Below are 15,400 nucleotides of genomic sequence, written 5' to 3'. Positions count from 1 at the left end.
ATCTCCTTTAGAATGAACTGGTTGGATCTCCTTGCAGTCCAAGGGACTCTCAAGAGTCTTCTCCAACACCACAGTTCAAAAGCATCAATTCTTCAGCACTCAGCTTTCTTCACAGTCCAACTCTCACATCCATACATGACCACTGGAAAAACCATATTCTTGACTAGACAGACCTTTATTCACAAAGTAATGTCTCTGCATGTGGGATCTAGTTCCCTGACCAGGGATCTAACCTGGGCTCCCTGTGTTGAGTTGCAGTCTTAGCCACTGAACTACCAGGGAAGTCCCTAAAGTCATTTTTAGATTAATTGAATTAAGATAGTTTGCTGCCAGTAGATCATTATTTATGGAAATTTTGAGCAAGGATTTTGAAAAGAGAGAAAGTGATCCCAGATGGAAGAGTGAGTGGCGAGAAAATAACATGATAAATGTAAATCATTGTTGACTATATTAAATAATAACATCATCTTTTACAGTTTAAAAACATTAGCATATGCAAAAATAATAACATAAGCTGGGAGAAGGGTAAAGTTTTCTAAGGCCCTAGAATTAGTTGATCAAGAAGAGAATATTAAGTTCTAAGTTTGATATGATTATGGGTCGATATTATAGTTCTTATAACTTCTCTGTCCAATATAGTAGCCAAATACGGCTAGTTAAATTTAATTAAATATTTACTTCCTATGTTTCACTAGACACACTTTAAATTGCTCAGTAGCCACCTGTGACTAGTGGATATCTTACTGGCCAACAAAGATTTAGAATATTTCCATTATTATAGCATGTCCTGATGGATAATGCTACTTTAGAGTAACCATGGAAAGAATAGAAAACATAGTAGGTAACTTCTGGATTAGTAAAAGGGGGAAGTTTAATCCAAAAAGAAGAAAGGAGAGGTAAAGAAATGTAGAGCGGTTGGGAAAGAGAGAACAGTAGATTTAATATATTCAGATATATGAATAATTGTAATAATATCAATAGGACTAAATGCTCTAGTTAAAAGTCAGTGATTCTGAGGTCAGATCAAAATATATATATTTGCTGTTAGAAGAGACATATATAAAATAGTCTGAAGTTAAACAGAATGATTGCAAATAAAAAAAGAGATAAAAGAGATGCCATACATTGCTAATCAAAAGAAAACTGATGTATCAATAGTAATATCAGAAAGAATAGACTTTTGAGTCAAAAAGCATTACTAATGACAGAATGTTTAATTTTCTAAGAAGATATAATCATTTCAAATGTGTATGTATCTAGAGACACCTGGAAAATAAATACTCTGATTGACTATTTATTCCTTGAACTCATGGGAATCACCACAGAGAGTAAAGGTCAGTTTTTAAAAATGGAAAACAGAATTTGTATGCAACTAATGATATAAGCTCCATGTACATAAAGCAGAATTTAATAAGAAGAAATAAATTTGTCATACTGGAAGCTTTTACAGTACTTTTCACTGTAATTGATAGAAGCAGAAAAGATAACCTAATAAACATATGTTCTTTTTAAAAAATTAATGAACTTTTTATTTTTGACTAATTCTAGATTTACAGGAAATTTGCAAAGATAGTATTCAGAATTCCCATACATTCTTCACCCAATTTCTCCTACTCTTACATGACCATAATACATGTGTCAAAACTTAGAGATTTAATGTTGGTACATTACTATTAACTATATTACAGTTCTCACATTTCACTAGTTTTTTCACTAATTCTTTTTATATTCCAGAATCCAGTCCAGAGTATTATATTGCATTTTAATCATTGTATCTTCACAGTCTCCCCTTGTCTATGCTGCTTTCTCAGCCTTTCCTTGTTTTCTATGAACCTGACTATCCATTCTTTTTATGTACTAATGATATTTATAAAACTTGACCTCAGTTCAGTTCAATTCAGTTCAGTCGCCCAGTCGTGTCCGACCCTGTGACCCCATGAATCGCAGTACGCCAGGCCTCCCTGTCCATCACCAATTCCTAGAGTTCACTCAAACTCACGTCCATCGAGTCGGTGATGCCATATAGCCATCTCATCCTCTGTCATACCCTTCTTCTCCTGCCCCCAATCCCTCCCAGCATCAGAGTCTTTTCCAATGAGTCAACTCTTCGCATGAGGTGGCCAAAGGATTGGAGTTTCAGCTATAGCATAATTCCTTCCAAAGAACACCCAGGGCTGATCTCCTTTAGAATGGACTGGTTGGATCTCCTTGCAGTTCAAAGGGCTCTCAAGAGTCTTCTCCAACACCACACTTCGAAAGCATCAATTCTTTGGCGCTCAGCTTTCTTCACAGTCCAGCTCTCATCCATACAGGACTACTGGAAAAACCATGGCCTTGACTAGACAGACCTTTGTTGGCAAAGTAATGTCTCTGCTTTTGAATATGCTATCTAGGTTGGTCATAACTTTCCTTCCAAGGAGTAAGCGTCTTTTAATTTCATGGCTGCAGTCACCATCTGCAGTGATTTTGGAGCCCCCAAAAATAAAGTCTGACACTGTTTCCACTGTTTCCCCATCTATTTCCCATGAAGTGATGGGACCAGATGCCATGATCTTCGTTTTCTGAATGTTGAGCTTTAAGCCCACTTTTTCACTCTGCTCTTTCACTTTCATCAGCTTGACCTAATGCTGTTATAAAGCCAAGTTTCAACAAATTTGTAAGGATTTAAAATAAACGAAGTGTAAAATAGTCTCTGACCACAATGTAATTAATCTAGAAATCAGTAGAGAAAATCAGTAGAGACTGTTTGAGTCAAACACTCATAATGAAACAAAGTGTGTTTTAAACTACACAGCAGCTAAATCTTTATCAAAATTTATGAGATTTAGCTAAAAGTTTTTAAAGCCCTAAAAGTCATATGTTAAGGAATAGTAAAAGACTGAAAATTAATGAGCTGTTTATCTATCCTAAGAGCAAAAGTATTAAAATAGAAAATAAATATATAATAAAGAAGACTAGCAAAGCTAAAATTCTTCAAAACAGGCTTGAAGAAACACTTCAAAAAATGGATACCCAAATGACCTGTGAACATATGAACTAGTCATCAGAGAAATGCAGATTAAAATCAAAATACACACTTCAGAATGGCTAACGTTTAGAAGTCTGAGAATACTAATGTTGGAGAAGATATGCAATATAGAGAATTTTCATACCATGCTAATGATAACATAAACTGACTACCTCCTTTGGAAAGCAGTTGAGAGTTATCTAGTAAAGTTGAAGATAAGACTCAGGAATTTGACAAGGCAAATTTGCTAGAGAAAATCTAGATTTTTGAAACAGGATAAATGTACAAACAATGTTCATAGCAGTGTTGTTTGTCATCACCCCAAACTGAAAGCAACTTGAATATTCATCAAAAGATGAATGAATAACTGTTATATTCATACTATGGAATGCTGTAGTACAATGAAAACAAAGAACAGCTTCTTATCACTACATACACTTACTTAGTATATTATATATTTGCTAATATATTTATTCACTGCTTAGTCTTCAGTTTCTCTAATAGCACCTGGTACATAGTAGTACATAAAAGACATCCAGATGAGTTAATTGATAAAATACTAATTAATGTAGAGATTCTGCCTATGAAAAGTTGAAATCTTTGTATTGTCCATCACTAGTCTATAGACGTACAACTGATTTTTATATATTGATCATGTATTATTCTAGGTGTGTTTATGTGGATTTCTTAGGATTGAAAATTCAGTACTTTGGAAAGACAATGAAGTTGAACACTAAAGATAGTTGTTGTAATCAGTAAAGATGTTCCAAAAAATAATGAAAATCTAAAGAGATTATACTCTCAAACTGCTTCTTAGGGCCCTAAGTTTTCATTTTAAATAAATTAAAACTGGAAGGCATATTCTTGTGTTGTTTACATAGAATCATAGCCAAATGATCCACTTTCAAAGAAACAGCCTTATTTTGGCTCTGCGTTAGAAGGTTGACAAGTGAGTACAGTTGTGTTTTAAGTTAACATGAAATGTTTAAGATATGTATATAACATTTTCCACAGTTCTCTGCTTTAACTTATTCAATTAACTTATCTTCAGCCAACCATTAGTACACTTGCATGATTAAGAGGCTTTTACCACCCTTAAATTTTGCAGAAATAGAGGAAATAAATTATAGCCTAAAGAAGTTGTTCTCAAACTTTGCTATACAGCAGTGGAATGAAAACTTAGATACTTGAGAAACAACTTGAGTCTCAAAATCTTTTAACTTTTTAAAACACTCTCTGTTTAAAAACTACTGTTCTTACTGTTACTTGTGCAAATCTGTCGATTCTTGTGGTATTCAAGAAGATCATTTGGATATGGAAAGAAAATATTGCCCCTCTTATTTTTTATTTCATTATATAAATTTATGTTAATGTATTAATTAAGTACATGTAAATAACTTACAAATATATTTTAGGAATGGGAGTGAAATCAAAGCAAGTTGTTTAGACAGCAGAAATCTGTTTTTCTTCAATAGTCAAAGCAAAGTATAATGGAAGGAGAGTAGAGATGCCCAATTTTATTGTCCTATACTTTAAAACTTTGAATTTATTTTTCTGCCTTACCTCCACAGACAAAATAAGAATCATGAGGCAAATATTTTCCCTTAAGAATATATATTAACTTTCCTTTAAGGAAGTAACATTAGTTATGTTTACTTGTATCTCCAGTATACTTTGCTAGGGAACTAAGTAATAAAATGGGAAAACCTTATTAGCCCATAAATTACCATCTTTTAGATTTGCCTTGCTTTAAATACAAAACATTTGTTTTTTCAATTAAAAGAAATGTGATTTTCTTAATTTTCTTCCTGAAATAGATTACTTTTTAAATTTTAATGACTTAAATACATCTTTACAATCTTTAGAAATAAAGTTGTATATAATAATTCCATTTTATAATTTTTTGCATAATTGAAATATAACTAAGCAGTATTTTTCATACTATGCTATAGTGAGCTATAAACAAATTTGAAAACTGTTGGGTGTTGGTTTTAGTGATTAATTTTTTTCATCAGTAATAATTTTAAATTTAGTATTGTATTAGAACAAAAGCCTCAAGAGTGATGTAAGTTTTTTTGTAACTGTTTTTATAATAACTTTATGATGATTAGTGAGACAGTCATTTGTTTTCTAGATTGATGACATTGTAAAAGCTGTTGGTAACTGCAGCTACAACCAACTAGTGGAGAAGATCATCTCTTGTAAGCAGTCAGAAAATAGTGAGCTGGTTAGTGAAGGTGGGTGAGTGCTGCTAATACCTGACTTATTCTTGCAGACTAACTTGTCTTATAATTTAATATCTTTTACATGTCTTAAATACAACTTCTAAAAATAAAAGTGATGCTACCTGTGGGAATTAAAAGAAGTAATTATTTTTTAAAAAGAAGTAATTATTCATAAAGGTGCCAGTGAAAGGTTTTTCCTAGAATGCCTTTTACTTGCCTTGTAAAATCAGGTCTGGATTCTAATAAAAGTCTTTGGAATCACTTGCTATCTTTGATATGGCCAATTACCAGGGGTTACTGATAATTGCTCTTTTAAAAAAGGGTTATTATTTGGAAGTACTGAGGGAACTTTATAATTCATCTTGAACACTTTAGTTGACTGAGTGAGATGTGTGTTATGGTACTCATGTTCATTTTAGTAGAGCTCTGCCTTACATTTCAGTACAGTATAGTATGTTAAAGTTCTGTTCTGGATCAGAGTACACTCTTGATCATCAGTTTTCCTAATTCTTAACTAAAAGTAAGTATTGCTAAATTCATCAATATAGAAATGGTTTCTTTTTTCTTTTTTTAAAACTGTTCCCATCAGTGAAGGGAAGAGCAGATTTGAAACCAAAATGCTGTCAGGAACCATAGCATTTGGTATAATTTCCCTAACACCCACTTCACTTTTTCATAAATATACACAAATACTAAGTTTCCTCTTCTCCTCGGGTTGAAGGATTAACAAAAGAAAGACGAATAGTGAAAAGGAGGTGATAAGCTTCATCTTTCTGTCTCAGACACAATTCTTTCACATGAAGTATAATAAAAATCTATTATAATCACTACATGTTAAAAAATTAAAGCCAAGTGACTACAAGAGTTAAGAACATATGAAAGAAGATATGTAAGTGAATCTCAAACTATATTGGTTAATAAGAACCCAACTAATTACTGCTCAATTATCTAGACATAAATATTCAGGGATATTGATGATTGATTTGTGTGACACCTCTTTCTCTACAACCTAAGGCAGCAAAGTTTAAATTTTAGGAGAGGGAGGAGCAAGAAAAGTTGTCACAAAAAATGTCTTCCCTTAGTTAACAAAATTCTACTCACTAGAACATTCTATTCTTTATCCATGCTCTGTAAATATTTCTTAGAAAGCAGGCTACAAAGAAATTACTTCTCTGTGGATTCCTACTTTCTCAGTAACTTGCAGTATGTTATTCAATAATAATTGAGAGAACAATTGGATCTAGAAAGTGTTAACAGATAAAATGATAGCCAATAAGTAATATTTGGACGAATATATTTATGAGGTAAGAAACTATAGGAAACAGTATTAACAGCATTTTCACCAAATGAGGCTGCATTGTAACATGGGTAGCACTTATTACACTTGCAGAATGAACAGCAACTGAAAGTCCCTTCATCACTAAAGTGGTTTTACAACTATTTAATATTATTATTTCTCTGGCATTGATTTCTGGGATATTGAAAAAGGTAGCTAATTTGTATAATATTGATAACTTGAGAAGAACATCTTGGTAAAAACAAGAAGGAATCTTCCTCTTTAGCGGTACAGAATTTTCAGTTAATATATACCAAGCTGATTAATTCCTTGATATGTAAATTTTATAATGGTGAAATTGTGCTTATCAGATTTCCATTTCAAAGAAAAATTATATATGGAATTCAGTACAATTAAAGAGCTCAACTAGTTTTTTGTTTATAAGAAATTACAAATATGTAGTCTGATTGAAATAAGTATTCAATCCCAGTGGATGCATGTATAAAGGCACTATGACATCAGTAATGAAATGAAAGACCATGATGGACCTTTTTACTTATATGATGTAGCAATTAGCTTTTTTCCATTTTCTTCACCGTATTTTCTTGGGTATGTTATTCAGCTGAAGAAGTCTGCTTTCTTTTTCTATTTAGCCTTACAACTGTAACTTTCCTTCTGAATCATAAAATATCCCAAAATGTTTTATTATTTCTAATCCTGTATTAAAAATTATTGAACTTTGGCCTTAGATGGTAACTGCTTATTTTTTTTTAATTCAAAAGTTTCATTTCCATTAGGTACAGAATACAAGAAATACTTTTACTATCATTCTTTTTTGATGAAAAAGAATTATTATTTAGCTATTGGTCAAATAGAATTAGACATTCTTTCAACTTCTTTCGGAAAATATTTGTTTTCTTTTGATGGCAGTATCTCGTAAGTAAAAGTACAGAACTTTTCCTGTATATAGACTATTTATTATTTGCTGCCTCTTTTGGATGTTAATATTTTTTTGATTCAAGTTATAATGATGGGTTGTAGCATGGCAGCAAAAATCAGCAAGGAAAAAAATAGCTCAGTACTAGCTGCCAGACTCCACAAAGCTTGTCATTAATTCCAGGTGCTCTCTCAGGAATAATTTCTTTAACAACTGTCTCTAGATTTAAAAAAAAAAAGCTTAAGGAAATTTTTCCAGCATATTCACTTATTCAAGTACCTACTGAGCCTTTATTATGTGCCATAAACACTGAAGGTTATAGTTTGAGTTCGTATTATTTTTTATTAAATAATATTGATTTCCTTTTGTTTTTCTTTCTCTTTCATTTTGAAAAAATTCCAACCCATAAAGTTGGAATAGCACAATGAATATGTGTGTATGTACATACATATATATGTTTCATCTAAATTCACAAATTACTAATGTATTCAAATTTTACTTTCTTTCTGTATTCACACACACTTTTTTTTCCTGATTTTAAATCATGTAATAATTAATTGCAAATATTATAACACTATCCATTAACTCCCCAGTATTTGTCTTCTAAGAACAAAGAATATTCCCCTGTAATCACAATACAATTATCTCAGGAAATTTAGCATTGATACACTACCAGTATCTAACATACTATTTATATTCAAAATTCCCCAGTTATCCCAATAATGCCCCTTATAACTTTTTAAGATTTTTCAATATAGGCTTCAATCAGGTATCATTTAATTATCATACCAACTTAGTCTCCTGTAATTTAGAACAGATCTCTGTTTTTCTTTTTAGTCTTTTGTGGTATTTACTTTTCTTTATAATCCAGCCTAATTGTTTTATAAAATAGTCCTCAATTTTGATTCATTTGATTGTTCCCTCCTAAGTAGACTTGTGTTAAATATCTTCAGTGGGGTTACTACATAGGTGACATTGTGTCTTTCCTAGTGCATTAAATCGAGTGGCACATCATGTCTGACTGTCCTGTTGTTGGTGATGTTCAAATTCAATTAAGGTGATATTTACCAGATATTTTTATTGGAAAGATGACCTTTGCCATTTGTAATTAATAAATAATCACTGAGATTATGCTTGGAAACTCCATAATTTGTTTAGTTATGAAAAGTTAAAACTAGATTAAGCTTTTGAATATGTCACTGTTTATAAATTGGTAGAAGAATTAGGAAACATTTATCTGAGTCTAAGTTAAGCTATGCTCTGTGGTTCAGGGAGAAATAAAGTTCAGTTTACATTTATAATGCAATAAATTTGCATTTATAATGCAGTAAGTTTTTTAACTTAATACCGTTAAGTTCCAGTCTTCACTTTGCCATAACTAGTTTTATGTCCTTAAGCAAATCGCTTCTTCTCATGAATCCATGTCCTGATCGCCAGAAACAAATGAATAGCTGAGAAAGACTTTTCTAGGGTTAAATTTTGGAATTTCATATATGAAAGTAATATTGTGCTATAGCTCCACTGAATTTTTGTATCTTTTTGAAACGGTTTTATAGAGAGGATGTTGTGTGAGTGTGGTATGAAAGGGACATTTAGAAACATCTGTCTGAAAGAAATGTTTAATTACATGGATATTCTAACAGCAATGGTACTTTTCAGAGATATAATACTTACATTTTAAATGTTAGATAATAGTAAGTGCTTTAATATATAACTAATACGTTTCACTCAGTAACTTAGTACTTAGCAAAGTAATGATAATAATTAAGGGGAATCTTATTTCTAAATGTATAAAACCCAAGAAGTCGCAGATGTGCTATAAGTTTCCTTTGGCTGTGGCTTTCTGTATAACTTTTTGCACTTTCCCTCCTGCCTTACCAATTCCTTGGAATAGCGTGGTATGTTGATAACTTTTTACAACCTGTTTGTAGTTGGAAGTGCTATGGCTTGACGCTGAAAGTGAGGGATGGGCCCTGTCAACTATAAATTGACACTTGCCTGTCAACTACAAATTGGCACTTGCTGAGAGCGTTTGCCAGCAAGTGAAGAACAACAGCAAGGGCATTTGCCATCTGTCTGTGCTGCTGCAGCTGCTGACCTTTGACACTCCCTGAAGGGAATTCAGTATGGAGAGTGAGGCAGTCTTTGCTCCAGGGAAACTGGTGTAACAGGTCTTTAGATAGTGAGATATTTTCAGGAATGATTTCATGATCCCAATCTTTGCATCTCCTCATATCTAGAAAAGCACTAAATCCCTTCATGGTGACATTAGCTCCTTGTGACTAACAGAAAACCTTTTGTAAAATGAGTGCTTGATTGCATTGAACTCCCCCTTCACCAAAATCTTACATTATTACCTTCCTCCACTCGCTCTTTGGACCAGTCGCTCCGAGCTATCTGAGGTGCTGTCTCTTGGGCTGCAGTCCTCATTTTGCCCCAAATAAAACTTAACTCACAATTCTAAAAAGTAATTAAAAGTAAGGGATGATAAAGGAGTGGAATAAACCTATATTATACAGCTGCCTCTGGCCCTACCAAGTTTCTACCAACTTTTTTTTCAATTTTTTGTTGAGGTGTCAGTTTCTTAACACAGACTCATCTTTACTCCCTATATCTGCACTTCTCTGCTCACTTATAAAACTTTTTAGAGCATTCTCCTCCCCTCCATTCCTTTTAAAGAAAGGGAGCAAAGGAGAAAGGAAGAGAGAGAAGGAAAGAGAGAAATACAGGCTTTTAAAATATTTATACAATTGACTTTCATTATTACTGAAAGTTATGTCCCGCAAAGTTGCTATGAACACTGAATTAGCCAATACCAAACCACTACTCTCAAGGGAAACAGAAGATTAGGTAGCTATGAGCTTCTGGTCACATTTTCATCAGCTTGGCAAGAGATAACCTTGTTTTTTGTGTGTGCTTCTGTTTAGAGACACCTCTGTTGATTCATAAACATTAAACTCATAGCCAACAGCCCCGTAACTCATGCCTGACCGAAGCTGTAAAAAATATGTATTGTCTTTATAAGGCACATCACAACCTTTGTGTGCTTAGGAATACTAACTTCAACATTATACTTAGGAACCATTTTACACATTAAAAATCACCCCAAAAAGCACAAAAATTTCACAAAATGTGAAAAGTGTGGCATTAAATAGAACATGAAAATGACACTTCTTCACAGTATGAGAGCTGAAACAAGAAGCATAGTGTTGCTTGTTTTGTCTTCAGTGGGGAATGTGCATACTGGGTAACTCAGTTTTTTTGCTATTTTGTACATACTTAGGAATGCAGTAAGTATTTATTTTTTGGAGTTATAAATTTTAGATAGGCAAATTTGCAGATATGAACCCATGTGAATAATGAGGATCAACTGTACATACATGTCTTTTAAATTAAACCCCAGAAAGCTTCTTTGTATTTCATTATGTTTGAAAAGAAAAGAGATGATTTCTATTTCTGATCTTAATATATCTATATAATGAGTGGCATATGTTGAAGAACAGGATAAAAATGTCATCGGTTACCCCACTGTTTTCTGTTAGGTTTTATGCCTACTTTTAGTTTTAAGGCAAGAATTGAACAGTTTGTGAATTGAAAATTATCTGAGATCTTTGTCAAAATCTTAAGCAACTCAGTTTCTTGAAGCTGCTTTTAATTTCTAAACACCTATCCTTTGGGGAAGTGGTTGTTAACATACAACTTTTGCTCCTACCCACGTTTTAAATTGCTAACCCTTGCCTTCTCATTTGTTATATTGGGTTTTAGTTTTATTGTGTCTCTTTCTTTTATTGAAATTCTTTGCAAAAGTAGGTGTGGTATAAGTAAATGCATTTATTGATAAAAAGAATTTCAGATAATTATTTCTTTAGCCTGGAAATGTCAGATACATCTTCCATAGCAGAATAAGAAAGAAGAATCTCCAGTTTGGCACCATCATGTTATAATAGAAAAGTCTTATTTTGATTGGCCTTTCTTCATACTTGGAACACAGTGTAAATAGAAAAACTTTTAAATTTTGAAATTATTCTTCCATTTAATATTATGCATTGGTTCCTAGGCTTTGTAGCTGAGCAGTTTCTAAATAACACAGCCACTCAACTGACATACCATGGATTATGTGAACTAACTTCAACGGTTCAGGAAGGAGAACTTTGTGTATTCTTTCGGAATAATCATTTTAGCACCATGACCAAATACAAGGTATGATACAGAAATAACTATTGTTATTCTGAACTAAAGGAGCTTGATATAGAGGTGTCTTATGATCTGCTTCAAAAAAAAAATTTAGCATAATATTCTTTAACCATCAAATTATAAGGTAATTATTAATTCTGTAGAATGGAAATCAGTTTTTTTGTATTTATGTAGGTCTCAATTCCCTTTGCACAGATTATTGCATTAAAACGTATTTATTTTCTTTCTAAGGAAAAAGAAGTTAAACCCTAGAGATAAAACTAGGATGACTGCTGATGATGGATGTTTACATTTGAGATCTAAAGGACTTTAGAGGAAAGAATCAAGATCTGTTTGCATGATAGTGTTTTCTATTATTATAGTTATCAGTGTGCCTTTAAATTCTTTTTATTGTGCCATTTATGGCTTTGCCAAAAAAATCTTACTGATTCATCCCTCTTGTTATCTCTTCAGCCGTTCCATTTTTAGAGCTGCCACCTAATTCAGGAGTTTATCAACCTATCTTTAGACTTCTGTGGCAGAATACTGCTCTGATCATGTCAATAATATAGCAAAAATGTTCAGTAGAACGTAGTTCCTAGAGGATAAAAATGCAAGATATTTTCTACTCTCCCCTTGTGCCAACACTTTGCTTCAGCCATAATGGTCTGTCTACTCATTAGTAACCCTTCATCCACATATACAGTTTATGTTTTCCCATTTATGCACCTTTATTGCCATTTCTTACTCATTAATCCCTTTGTTTACATTCTCACCCCTCTTTTCTTTAGAAGATTTATTGACTTTTTTAAGATTCAATACTTTATTTATTTATATTTTAGCTGTCCTGAGTCTTTGTTGCTGCACATGGGCCTTCTTTAGTTACAACGAGCAGGGGCTACTCTCTGGTTGTCATGCTCAGCCTTCTCATGGCAGTGCCTTCTCTTGTTGCTGAGCACAGGCTCCAGAGCGCCATCTCAGTAGTTGTGGTGCATGGGCTTAAGTTGCTCCGCAGCATGTAGGATCTTCCTGAACCACAGGTCAAATCCATGACCCTGCATTTACAGGTTGATTCTTTACAACTGAACCACCAAGGAAGCCCCCATTCTCACCCGTTTTTGCCTATCCAGTTTTCACCTATTGTTTAAGGAGCATTTCAAATACTAACTCTTCAGTAAGCTACTTCTTTTCTCCTTAAACCAGTGGTTCTCAACCCAGATTGTATACTAGAACTGCCTAGCATACAGTTTTAAGGGAGCTCTTAAAAAAATCCCAATGCCCAGATCCCACCATGATCTCAATTAAATCAGAATCTGTAGAGGTGGGACTTGCTGCTGCTGCAGCTGCTGCTGCTAAGTCGCTTCAGTCATGTCTGACTCTGTGCGACCCCATAGACGGTTGAATATTTAAAAAAACACTTGCCAGGTGATTTTTTTAAGTTTTAAAAATTTATTTTTGGTTGTTCTGGGTCTTCATTGCTGCCCATGGGCTTTCTTTAGTTATAGCGAGTGGTGGCTACTCTTCTTTGTGGTCATGGGCTTCTCAGTGCAGTGGTTTCTCTTGTTGCAGACCGTAGGCTCTAGGTCCTCAGGCTTCAGTAGTTGTGGTGCATGGGCTCAGTAGTTGTGGCATGCAGCCTCAGTAGTTGAGGTGTGCAGGCTTATTGAAGTTAAGAATCTGACTTCATGTTTCCTTCAACACATTAATCAGTGAACTGTAAAAAGCAGTATAAAATAATGATTTGTTTTCTTACATAGGAATACTCTATAGTCCTAGCTTTCCTACTCTGCTGTTTGTTATAGCAAGGGTTTATTTGTATTATTGCCATATTTAAGCTAGATATGTGATAGGTATAGACCCAGATTTATCCATATTCCTCAGAAATCTAAGGCCAAAGAACTACAAAATCAGAATTATTCCTACATAATAAATACTGCTAGGTCATCTTGCTTTATTTTACCTTATCTCCTCAAGTCCACATTTTGTTCATTCATTTAATCAAATATCTATTGGGCATGATTATGACTGAGTGCTCAACTAAGTACCAGGACTGCAGCCTGAGCAAGGCAGCTCCTGATTTGGCAAGGGAAACACGTTAAATAATTGCACAAGTAGTTATCATTTATTCTGAGATTTACTCTGTAAATGCTACATACAACATGCTGTGAATACTTTTATTAGACTTATAACCTATTTGAGAGTGTCAGGATAAAAGGGGAGTTGCAGTTAACTAAGCAGATGGAACATGTGTGCAATGCCCTGAGGAGGGAAATAACCTAACTTTGTAAGGAGTTCAAAGAAGGCCTATGTGACTAAAGCATAGAAAATAGGAGGCATGATGTAATAAGGCTCAAGAAATAGATACCAGATCTTATAGAGTTCTCAGTTAAAAGGAAAAATAGGGAATTCCCTGGTGATCCAGTGGTTGGGACTTGGCACTTTCCCTGCCAGGGCCTGGGTTCAATACCTGGTTGGGGAACTGAGATCCTATAAGCCACAGTTCAGTTCAGTTGCTCAGTCGTGTCTGACTCTTTGCTGACGTCATGGACTGTAGCTCACCCAGCTTCCCTGTCCATCACCAACTCCCAGAGCTTGCTCAAACTCATGTCCATCAAGTCGATGATGCCATCCAAAAAAAAAAAGGAGAAATAGACCTTGGTCTCCTAATGGCCTAATGATTCTTTTTGTTCTTTCTCTGTCTCTCTTTTTTCCTTTTGCTTATTAGCAGGGGTGAGATAGTTTAGTTAAGAAAACAAGATCACTGACTATCTTTGGTGATTGTTTTACAACTTCCCAAAATTGAACTTTAGATGTTACCTTTTTAAAAAAAAAAAAAATCAAGGCCATACCCCTGACCTGTAAGTCCTTTAATAGTCATCTAGGTATTTGCAGTTTTCCTATGTGGTTGGAAAGAGTGACCCTCTCCTAGAACTCATTCTATGTTAGGTCTGTTTCTGGATTGAGTATGTATTTCTGTGAGATAATGATAGCTGAGGGAATATGTGCATCCTGCTATTTCTCTACTTCTAAGTTTTCTCAGTGAACCTTATTTCATGGCTAAACAGTATATCACTAGTGGTGATACACCTGCCCCTTATATAACATTAACACATTATTGACTGAAAACCTATTAATGCCATAGGCATTAGTTTCTGCAAAAATCCCCTGGTCAATAATGTGTTGAGATGCTTTGGACTTAGAGGCAAGAGTGGACGTGTATTTAGTTAGGAGACTATTGTAGGAGGGCAAGTAAGAGATTGTAATGACTTGAACTAAGATTGTAAAGAAATAGAGAGTAGACAGATTCCATAGACATTTAGGAGATATAATCAACCAGATTTGGTGATTAAGATGGATAGAAATTATTTCAAGCATTAAGACAAATGACAATGAAAACAACTTACAAAATCTAGGGGATGCAACAAAGTCAGTTCTAAAAGGAATTTTATGGTCATACAGGCTTCCTCAAAAGCAAGAAAAATCTCAAACTACCGAGCCTTCCTCCTAAGAGAAGTAGAAGAACAAACAAAATCTGAAGTCAGCAGAAGGAATAAAATAGTAGTGATCAAAGAGGAAATAAAACAGAAATTTTTAAAAATAGAAAAAAAATCAGTGAAACCAAGAGCTGATTGTTTGAAAGTATAAACAGCAAAATTGACACCTCTAGCCAGGCTCACTAAGAAGAAAAGAGAGAGGACCCAAATAAAATAAGAAATGAAGGAGGAAAAATAACATCCAATATTGTAGAAATTTTAAAAACTCATAAATTCTGTGAATATATG

At 33.7% G+C, this 15,400-nt stretch overlaps 1 protein-coding gene across 3 annotated transcripts in view; it reads left to right on the top strand.

Moving 5' to 3' along the window:
• Positions 1–15,400, top strand: part of MINDY2 (MINDY lysine 48 deubiquitinase 2) — an 81,578-nt gene that overhangs the window by 46,338 nt on the left and 19,840 nt on the right. For all 3 annotated transcript variants that reach the window (XR_009601207.1, XM_027971795.3, XM_042252390.2), the window contains 2 exons: positions 5,142–5,244; positions 11,503–11,645. Coding sequence is in view for 2 of the 3 variants with exons in the window: in XM_027971795.3 (XP_027827596.2) it covers positions 5,142–5,244; positions 11,503–11,645 (246 nt within the window). In the remaining variant the exon portion in view is untranslated. The remainder of the gene's footprint in view (positions 1–5,141; positions 5,245–11,502; positions 11,646–15,400) is intronic.

This window comes from Ovis aries, chromosome 7 (assembly GCF_016772045.2).
Source record: "Ovis aries strain OAR_USU_Benz2616 breed Rambouillet chromosome 7, ARS-UI_Ramb_v3.0, whole genome shotgun sequence".
Classification (NCBI taxonomy): Eukaryota; Metazoa; Chordata; class Mammalia; order Artiodactyla; family Bovidae; genus Ovis; species Ovis aries.
This window is presented reverse-complemented; position numbering and strand designations above follow the sequence as displayed.